This window comes from Diadema setosum, chromosome 18 (assembly GCF_964275005.1).
Source record: "Diadema setosum chromosome 18, eeDiaSeto1, whole genome shotgun sequence".
Taxonomy (NCBI): domain Eukaryota; kingdom Metazoa; phylum Echinodermata; class Echinoidea; order Diadematoida; family Diadematidae; genus Diadema; species Diadema setosum.
In genome coordinates, this window is record NC_092702.1 from 4,219,766 (window position 1) to 4,235,298 (window position 15,533).

The 15,533-nt window shown below is 38.5% G+C and overlaps 1 protein-coding gene across 3 annotated transcripts in view; it reads left to right on the plus strand.

Moving 5' to 3' along the window:
* The window catches only part of LOC140241325 (mitotic apparatus protein p62-like), a 70,886-nt gene continuing 55,353 nt past the window's right edge, over positions 1–15,533 (plus strand). For all 3 annotated transcript variants that reach the window (XM_072321051.1, XM_072321050.1, XM_072321052.1), the window contains exons 1-4: positions 1–200; positions 3,125–3,237; positions 7,262–7,384; positions 14,196–14,286. In XM_072321051.1, the coding sequence (XP_072177152.1) occupies positions 179–200; positions 3,125–3,237; positions 7,262–7,384; positions 14,196–14,286 (349 nt within the window). In that variant the 5' untranslated portion in view covers positions 1–178. The remainder of the gene's footprint in view (positions 201–3,124; positions 3,238–7,261; positions 7,385–14,195; positions 14,287–15,533) is intronic.

A 15,533-nucleotide genomic window follows, 5' to 3' on the forward strand; every position in this document is an offset into this window, starting at 1 on the left:
CAACGTGTTGGACACAATACCGCGCGAACAGACAGCAGGAACACACGTTGCACGTGGGTGATCCACAGAACAGAACTTTGTAGAAGGGAGAAAGAACTGCGACCGCTTCTTCAGCTCAGTCTGCTGCCTCATAATTTAATTACCTACTGTTTAACAGCATCACAAAGATCGAATCAAAATGGCAAAAGAATATTTTTGGGGTGAGTGATCTAGTGATACCTGCAGCTGAGAACTTGACTTGTTGCTAATGGTAAACTACAATATCGATGATCCTGTAACATTACTGTTATTGTTACAAGTGTTAGCTGTTCTGATCCCCGTCTACTGATGGAGTGATGGTGATGAACTGTATCAGATCACTCTCATTTAGATCTAGTGGAGTGCCAGTTGGTCTGTGTAATGTCATTCGTGTGTGGCTGTGCAATGTTGTGTGTGTATTGTTGCAGGCGTTGAGAACAATGAATCCAAAAGGGCAATTGTGCAATTTAGAGCCCCTATAAGGATGCGAGATTTTACGCTAGCAGTGCATTTGAATTCAAGTAATTAACATGTTACTTATCAGGCACCACGTCCGCGGGTTCGACAGCATGTGTTCTGTTACTGTGAATAAGAGTGAGCACTGTCTCGGTGTCTGTGTGCATGTGTCAATGCAACGCGAGTGTGCATAGGAGTGAAAAAAAAAAACATGGTTTGCCACATGGTTGCTCAATGCCCTTGGGCCTTGGTCACAACAGAACGCAACCAGTGGTAAACTTTCTTCCTTCATGATTTGAAATGAATGAATGCTGCGTTATTATCTCTTCTTCTTCTATGATCGGGACAAAGGGCTATAAAATGCAGCCTATCACGAAGATGAACTCAAGCAGGGGATCAATAATTAACCTATTGGTTATTGCAGAGGACATTATGTTCGCTGCTTTGGCGAAATTCTGTGAAATAATAAAAAAAATCAAAAATCTTATCCTGATTCGTCAGTTTGATGTGTTTATATCGTCTACACAGTTACCGATTTACTCGCCCGATTGGCCCCGACCAGATGCTGTGCAAAGCACGCACTTGTGTACAGTGACAGGGCCGGGCTGTGTATCACACACACAACTCACAAGCCTTGGCGGCGTGGGTGGTTTGTGCGATTTGTGACGGGGTCGGGATGGATGACAGAGGCATAAAAATATTCATGTACCGTAACTGTTGTGGCTGGCCAGAATGTTCACAAATGGAAGCTGTTGTATCACAGACTTACTGCCAACTTTCTCGCATTTTGCGCCTGATCATGGCAATTTTCTGCGATGTAACATTACAAATGTAAAGCTTGATAATCCTGCAGCAGAGAGCAAAGGCACGGGATATCGCGATCGCACAGTATTCAATGTGTCAGCTATGCAGCTAGAAGTGCAGTAAGTTAGACAGGCTTTTAGTGACCTTATCACTTGTCAAACGGCGTTTCATACAGCAAGAGAAGCTCGCCAGCTGCTCAGTGCGCTGTGGTTCATGGGATATCACCTTGGTGTACGGGGAATGAGGTACCGATAATGTAGGGCCATAAAGTGCACAATTCCCTTAAGAAGACTTAATTCTTAATCCACACCTTTATATTTCTTTACTCTCTGTATTGCTTTGATTCCAGGTTATGTAATACTCGGCAATCCAGGGTCACTGGGGGTTTTGACCTCAAATTCAATCTGGGAAACCTGCTCATGACGGGGGCTTGTGCCCGTAAGTCATTAAGGATCCCTCCTCATGAGCACCTCAGCCATGTTCAAGAGGCCTCATGAGCATGGCCAGGTGCTCATGAGGAGGGATCCTTATGGGCAGGCCTCCAGGGCGAGATGGTCATGAGGCCCCCTCCCTGTTCATGTATCATCCGTCTCACATCTGACATATAAATTGTCGCAAGTTCACACAGTGATCTTTTGTTCCACACACATGTCCACTCTCCATGATGAAAAAAAGAAAAATGCTGTCAGCGCTTTTAGACAAAAATCAAATTTTAATCAACCGATGTGCAGTGACCCACCGAAACAGGGTTGTCGGCAGGTTCGCTCAATGTACAGCTGCCGCACCCATCGGCCAGCTGATCTGACTTGAAATTTTTGGTCAGTTTCTCACCGGCTCTCACCTCTCCACACACAAATCAGCCCCATGAAACTGAAGTCTGACATCATATTACAAATAATCGTGTTCGTATTTGGGCTGTGGATGTAAGTAATTGGTGTCTCGTATGTAGTCACCTTGCCCATGAAATTCAACGTCAAAATTTGATTTATTTTGAATTTGAATATGTACAGATGTAGTTCAATTATTGACAACTCGTGCTGCCCAAAATTTGGTTCCTCTAACAGTCCCTTCCAGCCCAAATTGATGATTTTTCTTTAATTCGGTCAAGCGTAAACCCATCTGTAGTTTGACAACTGATCCACTGCAACCCGTTGGCAAATACCTGTGCACAGGTTTCAAATCCTTCAAGTGTACTTGAAGAATTTGATTTTTAGAAAAATGTCTGGAACTTGCCCAAATCCAAGATTTTGGTTGTGTGATGACAGCCCGCACAATTCGAGGTATGTGCACAAAACTTAAACTGTATAGGACTCACACACTGATCTCCAATTGAATGTGCATTGTAATTAGCTGATATGACCAAGATGGTAATCGGAAATGTTGCAAAGTCTCAAGTCTCAAAAAGATGAGACAGCATGTATGCATGTATAGGAGGCAGATTGCAAATGCTTAGTACTTCTGGCTGGGCATGCATGACTAATAAGCAGTGAAAAGATCCATACACATGAGTCTTTACCATCCAGCCACATCAACATGCAATGTGCATCGCAAACCACCATTTCAAAGTTGGATGCAAAATGGCACACTGATGTGATTTACATGTAATAGTGCTGTAAATTTTCCTGTGAGTGGGCAGGGTCATGATCAGGTACTTGTGACAGGGGCTTAGGACTCATTTAATGTCTTCCATGGCCGTAGCAGATGGGTATTGGAGCCATGCGCCTCCAGTTCCCCTTGTCAAAAATCATTGCTGTTGTGCAAGTGTCACCAACTAGAGCCCAAAGACTGTCCTACCAGTATACACTCAAAATCATTTGTTTCTTCTCTTTCTCTCTCTTTGTGGCAGGTGCCAAGCTGTCTAAGGACAAGAGAGTCTTCAGTTGGGACCCGGAAGCGGAGTATGCCGATGATGGAGATGATGATGATGATGCCATTGTGCATTTCCTCTTCTTGAAGCAGGTAGGGGACATTAACCCCTTGATTAGACCTTATACTTCAAAGCTTCTTTTCTAAGTTCACTCTTTTCCATATTGTGTGCTTTCTTTCCAATATGTAGATAGGTTAGGTGAGTCCATTTGAATTGAGTTACACATTTTAAAGCTTAGAGTCTGCTCTTTTAGAATCTGCCCTTAACTAAAAAAATCCATTTCTGGTGACTTTTGTTGGTTTTGTGATGCAGGATCATATTTTAGAGTCTGCTCCTTTGGAATCTGCCCTTAACTAAAAATCCATTTCTGGTGACTTTTTGTTTGTTCTGAGGTGCACGATCACATTTGTATAAGGCATTTTTCCCCTCACCCTTGAAATATATTGTGTGTATGTGTGTCATTGTGAGAACTTTAAAATGGGTAAAAGTAGTTCAGTGTGTGTTCTCAGAAATTTGAAACTATTCAAATTTTGAAGTACAAGCTCTTGAAGTTCAAGATCTTTGGCATCAGTTGTGACCAAGATCTTGAAGTACAAGATCTTGGTCACAACTGATGCAAAAACTTCAGGGGCATTTATAGTTAAAAGCAATTTCAAGTCGGTATAGAGATAAAGTATTGGGGTGGGGGGACTCTTCATGGCTCTGATGTGGGTCAGATGTCATGAGTGTTGCAGGCGAAAGTGGAGATTTTGTATTTCACCTTGTATGTTAATGGACATTAGTCAAATATCCATTTATTGATGATTTAATGATGAGATATTTGTTGTATTGAAAAAGATTTGGTATTTCTCTTCAAAAGCCAAGGATGAAAGGTCAGTCAAGATCAGGGACATAATTTGATTTGATGATGATCACAAAAAAAAAAAAAATAATAATGATGAGATGAAAAGATGAAGAGTTGAACAGGCCATCGAGGAATGTACTGTGAGTATGAATAAAGGAAACAAAAATCCAAAGAGAAATGTGGATTGAGTAAAAGCAGCAACATTAGTAGAATAAATCAGTGAAAGTTTGAGGAAAATTGGACAATTGATGCAAATGTTATGAAATTTTTAAGTTTTGGTGTTGGAACTGCTGGATGATGAGACTACTAGAGGTTATGACGTCATGACGACAACAATATAAAGAGAATATAAAGGGATTTCCACGAAAATTAACTTTTCTAGCATAATGAAAGAGCACTTGACTAACCGCTTTCAGAAAGCAGGGGGAATAATTGCTACCATTAACATATGTCAGTATTAAGTTGATGGCATGTGTAATTTTCATGAAAAATGGATTGTGTCACCATTGCCTTCCTGTTTGACTTCTTTTTTATGTTAGCTACACCAGAGAAGGGTTACTTTAAACTTACAAATAGTCAAGTTTGGAGGGACTACTGAGTACTGATGAAAGAGCTGCCTCTGTGCATGAAGGCTTGAATGCCAATTTCTATGAAAAGTGGTCTAGCGCCATCTCTTGGTGCTTGAATTATAAGCAGATGGTGACTGACCTCAGATATACAATATTTGAAAGGATACCTTTCAGTTGACATGATTGTAGAATGGAGTGTGTAAGTATACTGATTTGTTTTAAACTTCTAGAACAAACTATTCATGGAATATGACAAGCAATACTATTGATTCTCTCTTTTTATGCCTCCGCCACAAAGTGGTGCCGGAGGCATTATGTTTTCGGGTTGTCCGTCCGTCCGTCCGTCCGTCCGTCCGTCCGTCCGTCCGTCCGTCCTTCCGTCCGTCCGTAATGAATTTTGTGGACAAGGTAACTATCAAAACCTGTTGAGGTATCCTAATGAAACTTGGCATGTATGTGTATTAGGGAGTGAAGTTGTGCCTATCAACTTTTGGGTGCACATGCTCAAGGTCAAAGGTCAAAAGGTCAAGGTCAAATACATAAAATTTCACTATTTCCACCATATCTATTGAATGCCTGAAGATATTTTCTTGAAACTTAGTGTATACATGTATTACCCAATTAAGATTCTCTGGTGAAAGTTTGGGTCATGAGGTCAAAGGTCAAAGGTCAAAAGGTCAGGGTCAAATGCATAAAATTTCACTATTTCCACCATATCTATTGAATGCCTGAAGATATTTTCTTAAAACTTAGTGTATACATGTATTACCCAATTAAGATTCTCTGGTGAAAGTTTGGGTCATGAGGTCAAAGGTCAAAGGTCAAAAGGTCAAGTAAAAATATTAAAACTTCTTTTTTTTCTCCATACCTTGGAAAATTGTTCAAGGTATCTTCATGGAACATAGTATATACATATACTGACTGGAAGTGATTATCTAGAGAATGTAGGGTTCATGGGGTCAAAGGTCAGGGGTCAAAGGTCAAGTGCAACACTTCAAAATTTTACTATTTCCCTCCTATCATGCAATGCCAGCAGGGTTATTTTTTTTTACACTTGGTGTATGCATACATGTGTAACCTAATAGAAATTCTCTGGAAAGTTTTTTTTTTCTTCTTTTTTTGCCTCAAAGGTCAAAAGGTCAAAGATCAAGTGAAAGTGCTGAACTAACTTTTTCCTCCATATCTCGGAAGTGGCTCAAGTTATCTTGAAACTTAGTACATATTATGCATGTTCTACCTGAAAGTGATTATCTTATGAATTTTAGGGTCAAGGGCCAGATGAAAATGGTAACAATTTACTATTCAATTCAGAAATTGCACTTTTTCTCCACACCTGTACCTTGAAAATTACTCAATGCTTAAATGTATGAATGGGTCAAAGTCGAGTTAAAGTCCTTAAATCCCTAGATACATGCTCTCCTATTCATCCAATTAAACCTAGGTCAAGGAAGGTGAACATTCAACACATTTGTGACAAACTTGTCATTTCAATATTTTGCCAATTTTGTGAAAATGTAATCACACATTGTCCACATGTACTATCTAGACCTATTGGGAAAATCATGCATTATGGCGGAGGCATACCAGTCGCCAAAGCGACATTTCTAGTTTCTTTTTGTACTTCAGGAAATAAAGATTAGAAAATATATTTAAGATGGAAATTAAGATTTAACAGTTTCATTTTCCATTTCTATCATTAAGAGTGCATGATGTAGTTGATACATTTTGTGTTTGATTCATTCACTTATCTTTCTTTTCTGTGTGAATTTCATTGTTTAATTTTTTTTTTTTCTGTGCCATCAAAGCAACAAAGAAGGAATCTGAGGAACAGTAACTTGTGTGCATAGTCCAGCTGCATCTCTTTGTATTGTCTTCATTACTTGGAAAAAATACCATTTCATGGACACAGAATTGTGTATGATACTGTATGACAGCCCAGTTGTTAAGCTGATTGAGCATATGGTGTGTGTGTGTGTGTGTGTGTGTGTGTGTGTGTGTGCGTGCGTGCGTGGATGGGTGTGTATGTGTGTGTGTGTCAAAAGAAGTGAGCAATATGTGAAGATAAAGTTATGAGAGGAAAGATGTACTGTAAATCATGCAGCTAACAGAAAAAAGCCGCTCCTTATTTTCTTCATTATTGTTCCCTTCCTTCCAAGCAGTGTAAATGCCGAAATTTAAAGTATTCACTGAGATAATTTGCCCACGACGACAGGAAAGGAAATACATTTGAATAATTAGATATCGATAAGATATATTGATTAGTTAGCAACTAATTGAAAAGCTCTTCCCCCCCCCCCCCCCCCCCCCCCGGGTGCCAAAAGAGTTTTTTTTATTATTATTATTATTTATCTATTTCTTTTTTTTCACATGCTTGTTCCTAGTTCTAAGTTGTAGGCTACCTTTTGCAGTTCTCATGTGTCTTTGTATGATACAGAGTTTTGCACCTGCCACAGAAATATATCTCCCCTACAACAAGAACCTGAGAGATTGATGCAACATGCTTTACTTGAAAGGAGCCGAACAGCCAGTGGAATGGCGTGATAATAGCTTGAATTGAAATTATCCCGAGGGATAACCAGCAGCTCTCATTGAAATCACAGATTTGATTATTTCTTCCCTTTTGTTGCTGTTGCATTATGATATATAAGTTTTGCATTCACACTTTAATTTGTCTTCATCATTTTTTTTTTTTCTTCTGAACAGGCTGTTCTTGGCAGTGGAGCCAAGGAAGGGGAAAGGAATATCATCGAGGTAGAGACTGTAAACTTTGATGGAGAGCCGATAAAACAACCGCTCCTGTCCCTGAAAGTCGGTCTGAATGAAAGCGTAAGTCGTCGGGTTGGGGGGACTCCATAGCTAAACAAATTTCATCCAGTTGCAGATTTGCAAGTAATTCTGGGCTGAAACAAGAGGAAAATAACATTCTACCAATATTAAACAAAGCTATCAAAAACACTGCTGGAAACTGCTCACTGTAGAGTGAGATATTTTTGCCGCATAAAATTTTGCCACTGCCACTAAATGCTTATATAGTGTAGTCAAGAACACAGTATTTAATAGTGGTGAGTCTGTAGAGGAGAATAGAGTCAAAAGGGGCCTGAGCTTTCAATCCTTGAAGTATCGTTATCAAAAGATTCTGCTGGGATAGAAAGCTCAAGCTCCTTTTGACTCCATTGAACAAATTCTTGATGTTTTATAGAGTGTGTTTACTACTAGGACTGACAAGCAAACAAGACAAAACTGAATGTTTTGCATTCAAAATGGGATCATTTACAAATCTGTAGTGGGACAACACAAGGCTATTGATGTGCTGTTTAATGATTATATCAGGTACTGGTTTTTGGTTGGTTGTTATGTTTTGTTTTGTTTTGTTTTGTTTTTTATTGTCAATTAGATTAATTTGTGAGTATTGTTCTCATACTGTCACAAGTTTTTCAAAAGAAAAAAAAAATGATTCTGCAGGGAACTACAGTATATGAAGAAAATATGATCAATGCAGGAGGGAGAATTATGTATTCCATCATTTTATTTTTTTTTTTTTGTCTTGTGTTGCATTTTTATTCTTTTCCAAAGTCTGCCAGCCTTGAGTAATCCATTATCATTGAGTAAAGGAATCTGTAGGTTTGTCAAGGTGAGAAATTGTCTGTGTAGATTAAAAGAAAAAATACAAAGTTTGCATTCACAATCCCCCAGTGCCCACATTGGACACCAAGACCATTTTTTTAAATTAAAAAGAGAAAAAAGAAAAGACACTACATTTCAAAATGTTTCTTCTGTAGGTCCAGAACTTAGTATAGCCTATTTTTTTTATTTACATGTACTTGTAATGAATTCAGTGCTGAGCAAATGTAAGATGAAGAAGAAATTACTAGCAATAGGCCTTATTTTAAAGGTTATTCTTGAAATCCAGAAAATTTGCAGGAGACTTAATCCCCTCCCCCAAACTACAATTCAGGCATACATGCAAACAGATTGTGAGTACAAGAGTATATCACATTCTCACAGGTGAATGAAATAGAGATTTTGTGCTTGGGAGAAAAAACTCACAAACACAAAAAAAAATTGAAAACATCAGTAAACTGGTCACCATAGTGCCAGGTGATGAATTACATATATGTATGTGTACAATCTGAAAGTCACAAAGCAACATTCAAAGTAACCATATTTCTTGGGAGTGTCATTTTGTTTTAATTTTTGTATTCTTCTTTTTAATGGCTTTGATTTTGCAGAAAGAAAAGCCAAGCAAAGAAAAAAAAAATGGAAATAAAAAGAATTTGTTTTGACTCATTACAATTGGAATTAGAGTCTCAAACTGTCACGAGGTCATGGAAAACTTGTGCCCAAACTTTGAATAGCAGTGGGCATGCAGGTAGGACTACTCTGAGAAAGAGCTCCCTCTTGTGTTGGATTTTCTTTCTGGTTTTCTCCATGGTATGATGAGGCTCAGAGTCAAGCTAATTTAAAGTCTTTGGGACATCATTTTATAGCCCCTCACCAAAAGGTGCCAGAGGCATTCTTTTGAAAGATTTCCTCACAATTATGCCACTTATCTTGGCAGGAATGTGCCAGCAGATCTTCTAACTAATGGTATTTCCAGAAAAAAAAAAAAAAATGTCCGCTGTTTCTTCTATTACTTTGTCGGGCTAGTTTTGAAAGTGTTCTGAATTTCTGAATGTTTGTTTGATAAAAGGGACAAGAGGCAGTTGAGGAGATTTTGTCAGTCTAACGCTTCAGTGTTGATAGACCACTTTTTGTCATAGATTAGTGGAAAAGGGGATCTTCAGACGACAGACATGTTTAGTCCAAGTGAGTTTTAGGAGAGCTGGCTTTAGAAATTGCTCCAAATGTTGATGGTTAAATAAAGATGCACCGCTGCATTATGACGCCTTTTAAACAACATAAAAGGTATCCCTCTGTGATGTATTACATAGGGACTCGAAAGTGCTAAAGAGATTATCATGCAACAAAGGGTAATTGTGCCCTTCTTTGGATTGGATATAATGCCCCCACAAGCAAGCTAATAAGGTGTGATTAGCTGACACACAAACAATAGCTCCTTGTCCTCTGAAAGAATAAAAAGAGATGGGAATGAGAGGGGGAATATGCCCCGCGAATTTGAATCCAGATTTTTTTTGTACCACTCCCTGTTGCGTCGCTGAACCTGTGGCCGCAGGATGAAAGGGGGAAGGGAAAAAGCAGAGGGGGAAAAAAAAAGTGAAAGCTTTATTTGAAATGAGAATGAATATGAGGCAAGATGGAATGTTATGCGTGTGATTGAGCAGTGGATCACCGCTGGGCCCGCCTAATCAGTTTTTCTGCATGGCCGAGCCCACAAGAGGTGTCAGCTCCGCACGCTAATCCGCAGACGAAGGGGTGAGACATGCCGCCGCGAGCCGTTCCTCCTTGCAGTGGTCGTCTGAGGACAACGTATGGAAACGTGGTTCGAAGCCGAGCACAATGCCAACCACTGCCCCAACAACAATGAATATAGTTGGTTTTTTGTCAATGTTAAAGGGAATATTAAAGGAATTTAGGATTTAAAGACCAGCTCCCTCCCATGGTCAAGTTGGTTTGAAAAATAAAGAAGAATAAAGTGCATACAAAAAGATCAGTGAGGTTTGTTAGTTGAAATTGACGAAACAAAATATGAGAAAGCTACAGAATTAAGATATTTCTTTGTTGTTGTTTTTTTAGAAATTGTGAAGGTAGTAGTCATAATCTTTGCAAAAATCAATGAAGCTGTGACATACAATGTAATTTCTAGTCTTATTTGGATTGTGCCTGTATAAATTGGTGGTCAGTTCGTTAAGCAGGGAATTTGAAATAGCTCATTTTCTTTCTTCCCCTCTATTATATACATTTTTCTTTAAAGAAAGACAATAAGAATTACAGTTAGAAACTTAGAAAAAAATTTGACAATCAAAGTTTCGTTCATGTATGAACCAAGGAATGTTTTGTCCAGTAATAAAGAAACTTAAAGGGGAAGGCTAGTAACTGATCAGTGGGAATCAGTGGAAATGCTGGGAGATGATTGTGGCAATCCTTATGGGATTCATTTAAGAGTTCATTGTATATCTATTGTTGTGTGAAAATGATTTGCTTCAGAATGGTCTCATATTCAAGTAATGTGCAGTTTAATGCTTCCAGGTTAGCGTCCCTGGTCAGTGACGGAGCATTAATCTGCACATTAATTGAATATGAGACCGTTCTGAAGCAAATCATTTTCACACAACAATAGATATACAATGAACTCTTGAATGAATCCCATAAGGATTGCCACAATCATCTCCCAGCATTTCCACTGATTCCCACTGATCAGTTACTAGCCTTCCCCTTTAAACTAAGTTTTGTAAAACTTTGAGAACTAGCTACAGGTATGTAAAAGGTATTCTAACATATTCCAAAATTGGAATAGTATATTTCATGATGATTCTCACTGAAAGGGAAATTTTACAATTAAGTTATTGATTCTTTCTGTGTTTGCATTATTGCCCTGTGTAATAAATGTTTCATGAGACCAGTCACACTCAAGTGACTTTCGCTTTTTAGCACACAAGAAATTTAGTTCAGTTATTTTAAAGAACCTGCATATGATGATTTTTCAAAAGAACATGTGCGCTTCTCTGATTTATTGACAAATCCATGCAGAAAATGCAGATATGAGGGGCATAATAATAGATTGTGCAACATCTATGAATGTAGATGGAGAAGTTTATGAGTTAGAGTCACATTATGTCTCTTTCCTCATGTTTCTTTTGTGGCTAAACTTTTTTCATTTTGACAGGTCAAAATCACTGCGTAATTTGTAATTGGTTTGAGCATCAAAATAAAGGTAATTTTGATGCCAATATCACAACCAACATAAAGGCAATTTTTATCCAAAAAATTATATTCTTTCTGGCAATTCATTATGACTATCACATCGGTACAGTTTACCTTCCATGTAGTATGTAAGCTAATGCATATATAGTACTGTGACAAAAAAAAGTTATGAACTCCAGAGAATAGAAATCTATGATTGTACAATGTGTAGAAGGAGAAAGAAAGGTTGATTGTTCAATCGCAAGCTCCTTGTAGGTTTCATTGCAAATGTCAATGTGTCCAGTGTTTACCTTGGTGAACCTAATACATGTCATTCATGATTATCATACTTGGTTTTCATGATATGTGATAGGCCTATTAGTAGGCTCTCCTACCGGTACCCCCTCTCCCCAATACCAACCACATCTTGTGGAATGTCCTCCGGGAGGGCAATTTGAAGATGGAGTATCACCCTCCGATGTTAATCAGATCCCAGCCTAACCACTGGAAGCATTGATCAAGAAACCACAAACACCATTACAGCACCCATTGTGCCCACAGACCGCTGCCTCTTTCTCTTCAACGCCCTGCACCCCACCGATCCGGTGGTGTTACCCCTCCTTACCCTCTGCAATACTGGAAAACTCTGATTAAGCAAGGTGTCAGCTTTCTCCATAAAACTCAGCCCCCGTGTGAGCAGATTTAGTTTCCTTCCTCTTCAAATTTGTCCGCAAAACCAGGCCTTAATTAATTTCCCCTTCGACCTCTTGTGACAAGCAGGAAATTATCCTCAGCGCTCATGGTCTCTTCTTTTTTTTCTTTTCTTTTTCTTTTTAATATATAATCTGGATGTAACTGAAGGCCACCATAGAAATGACTGAACAAGATTTGTGTGCAAAACATCATTTTCTGTTCCCTCCGTGTAATCATTCATTGCTTTGACCTTGATGCAGTACAGTTTATACTCCACTGCTCTATGATTGGTCTTATATCATCATTAATTGGCAAGGTCAAACATTTTCATATATTTCACTTATTTCAAATGAACTTCACTTAATAATCCTTTCCTTGTTAGGAAACCATGTTGCAGTTGAACATACACACGTAGTGCAATAAATGTGGAACATTTCTTGAAGCTGAAATTTATGCACTTTTTTTTTTTTTTATCTGTGTGAATTGATACCGTCACTAGTAAGTGCAGAGAGTTACAAGAAATAAACCATTATATGCAACTTCTAGGTTATACAGTGTAAGACTTGCTGGCCTGAAGAAAGCGGCTGCGACATTGTCGGTGACTTTTGCATCTATTTAGTTATAGTTACCACGTGGTGTTACTTCTTACGAAGCTTGCCTTGAGAAAAGAACATTTAATTACCAGAAACCTGCTAGGCCTTTAACACATTAAAAAAAAAGAAAAAGTGGCTGGTGCCATGGAGCCCATAAGCTGTAAACTGAGATTTGCAATGGCGACCAGAATAGCGTTGCTGTGAAATGGTTTGAAATCCAAGCCTGTAATTGGGCTCCTCAGGTTTAGCTAAAGCTTGCACACTTAAACGGAACCTTCAGTCGGGAACCGTGTGGACGATGTGAGGTTTCTTCGAGGACCCCAATACAAAAAGCTTTGCTGAAAATAAAGGGAAAATGTGCACACACAGTGGAAAAAAGAAATCTTCTATTTACATATAGGTTTAGAGTTTGCATAAAACTCTTAGTATTTGAAATTGCTGCAGACTTAGGATTTTCTTGCCCTTCAATGAAAAGGTGCACGCAAGTGTTTTGATGATTTAGAAGCGCTAATGGCTGAATTCAAATGGTGTCAGTTATTCACACCACATTTTCCAAGGGGCTGACTGCCTTAAGGATGGAAGGATAATCGTATTGTCAGGTTGTATTCACTTTTATCTTTTTTCCTTTTTATGATAAGTGTGTCTTTTCTCTTCTCCTTGGGCTGTTGATTTATTTAGATAAAGCCCTCAGTTTGCTTGGTTACTTTTTTTTTCTTTGTACATGTTGGATACCTAGACAGCCTGACTGCGTAATCCGTGTCCAAATTTCAGCAGAGTTTAAACATCATTGTGCATGAGGATGTTATTCATGAAATCATGGGTGATAGTGAAATAATTGGCAGCCATTAGCACCTTTCATTCTTAATATTCATGGGGAAGATGACTGTGGCATTGATGATGCAGTCAGCTTCAGTGGTCCATGTGATAATGTATTTCTGCTGCTTTACTGATGTATCAATGAGTTTAGGAATTTCTTAACTTGTGTTGAACAGAACATTTTACTTGTCCGTATCTACTTCTCACTATGTGGAATTTAGTTTGAATATTCTAGTTGCTATGCTGGGCAAGACCTGCTTTTTCTTTTTTGTCAACCGCAACATTCGTTTTAAAGTCGTGACACATTAACATTGTGTATTCTTGACAGCACTGTATAGGGATAAAGCTGTCAGGATTAATGTAAAAACTATTGCACTAGCTCGATGTTTGTAGTTTGCAGTGCAGCAGCAAAACTTGCATACAGCAGCAGTTTGCAAGTGCTGTCCAAATCTTACATAAGATTTGTAAGATTCATTAATTTAATGGCAGTGTTTCACTTGATTTCACATAGTATGGCTCTTCATTTCACCAGATGAAAACCAACTTTGGTATAGTCAAAAAAAAAAAAAAAAAAAAAAAAGTATGAACACACGTAAGCAAACACGTTGCCCCGATCTGGCAGCTCCTGTCTGTTGTAAACGAAGTAAATCTTGTGATACTCGTCTGCAACGCTACATATAGATTGTACTTGCGTGTATTCAGATTGTGTACATGGACTTGTTCCCTTTTTCCAGGCACCACTGGACATTGGTCTGCAGCCTCCGGTCACATTCAGGCTCTCTGTAGGAAATGGGCCGGTCTTCCTCAGTGGACAGCATGCATTAGGTAATGTTTAATGCGCCAACTATACACAGTGTTCCCATGGTTACTGTCTCCATCACCTGTCTTTAGTGTGAGGAACCAATAGCAGTCCTCCTGTTTCAGTAGCTTGTATAAGATGTGAAAGGGTACAACCAGGCAAGGACTTTGTTTTTTGCTATATCACAGGTACATGTGTATACCACTCACAAACACAACAAAACTCTGTATTTTCCTATTCGTGTATCACAATCGTCTTGCAATCGTTTGATGGGTTGCCTGTCTGTAAGGAGTGATATATCACTTGCCCCTATATGCACCCATTTACAGCAACCGTGTGTGCATGGATGATAATATGTTACCCTGCATCACAAAACAAAGAGAAAGTCGCCAGACATGAAATTTTAGTTAAGAGCATATTCTGAAAGAGCAGACTTTAAGCTTTAAAATGATGTACATTATAACTCAAACCAAATGGAGTTTCCTAACCTATCTAAATATTGGAAAGAAAGCACACACTCAGAAAAAGTGTGAACTGAGAAAAGAGGCTTTAAAGAACAGTGTCTATTCAAGCGCATAATCTTTACCAAGCCATGGTGGCTCTGCGATGAATGGGACAAAAACAGGATGTAAACCACTGGAGTAACAACAATGAAGGGATTATCAGATTAAACTGAAATTAAGCATGCCTTATTAACACATTCTGTCCTTAATTAATGCCAACTTTCAAATGCAGTAGCATTATAATTTTAAAAATTATAGGAGTTGAAAGTGAAGAGTGTGTACATGATTTTTAAGAAAAGAAAAGAGAACTCTAAAGACACACTTAATCACACAATTCACCTCAAAAATGTTTGAGATAAACTGCTGAAAAAACCACACTTTCCTGCCCGTTTTATGATCCCAAATTTTAGCATAATGTAGAAGAAGACTTGCTCTTTCAGAAAATTTGAAAAAGTCAAGATCGGTTTGGTTGACCCATTCCACCTATTTTTAGTCCTCACACAAAATCGGTGTCGGTGACTTTTTGTTCGTTTTGTGATGCACGGTTACAACATAGCTCGTCTATGTCTACTGTTTGTGTGTGTGTGTGCATCTGCTGCTTTTTATTGTCAATACAGTGGACCCAATATCCTTGAAGCACTGAGTGTATAGCTTACATGCAATATCAGTGAAATGCACAAGCACATGCAAGTTGGGCACAGATTTATATATATTTGATTAATTCTATTATTGCTTTAAATCATTTTGTGATTTACTTTTCACTGAAATCA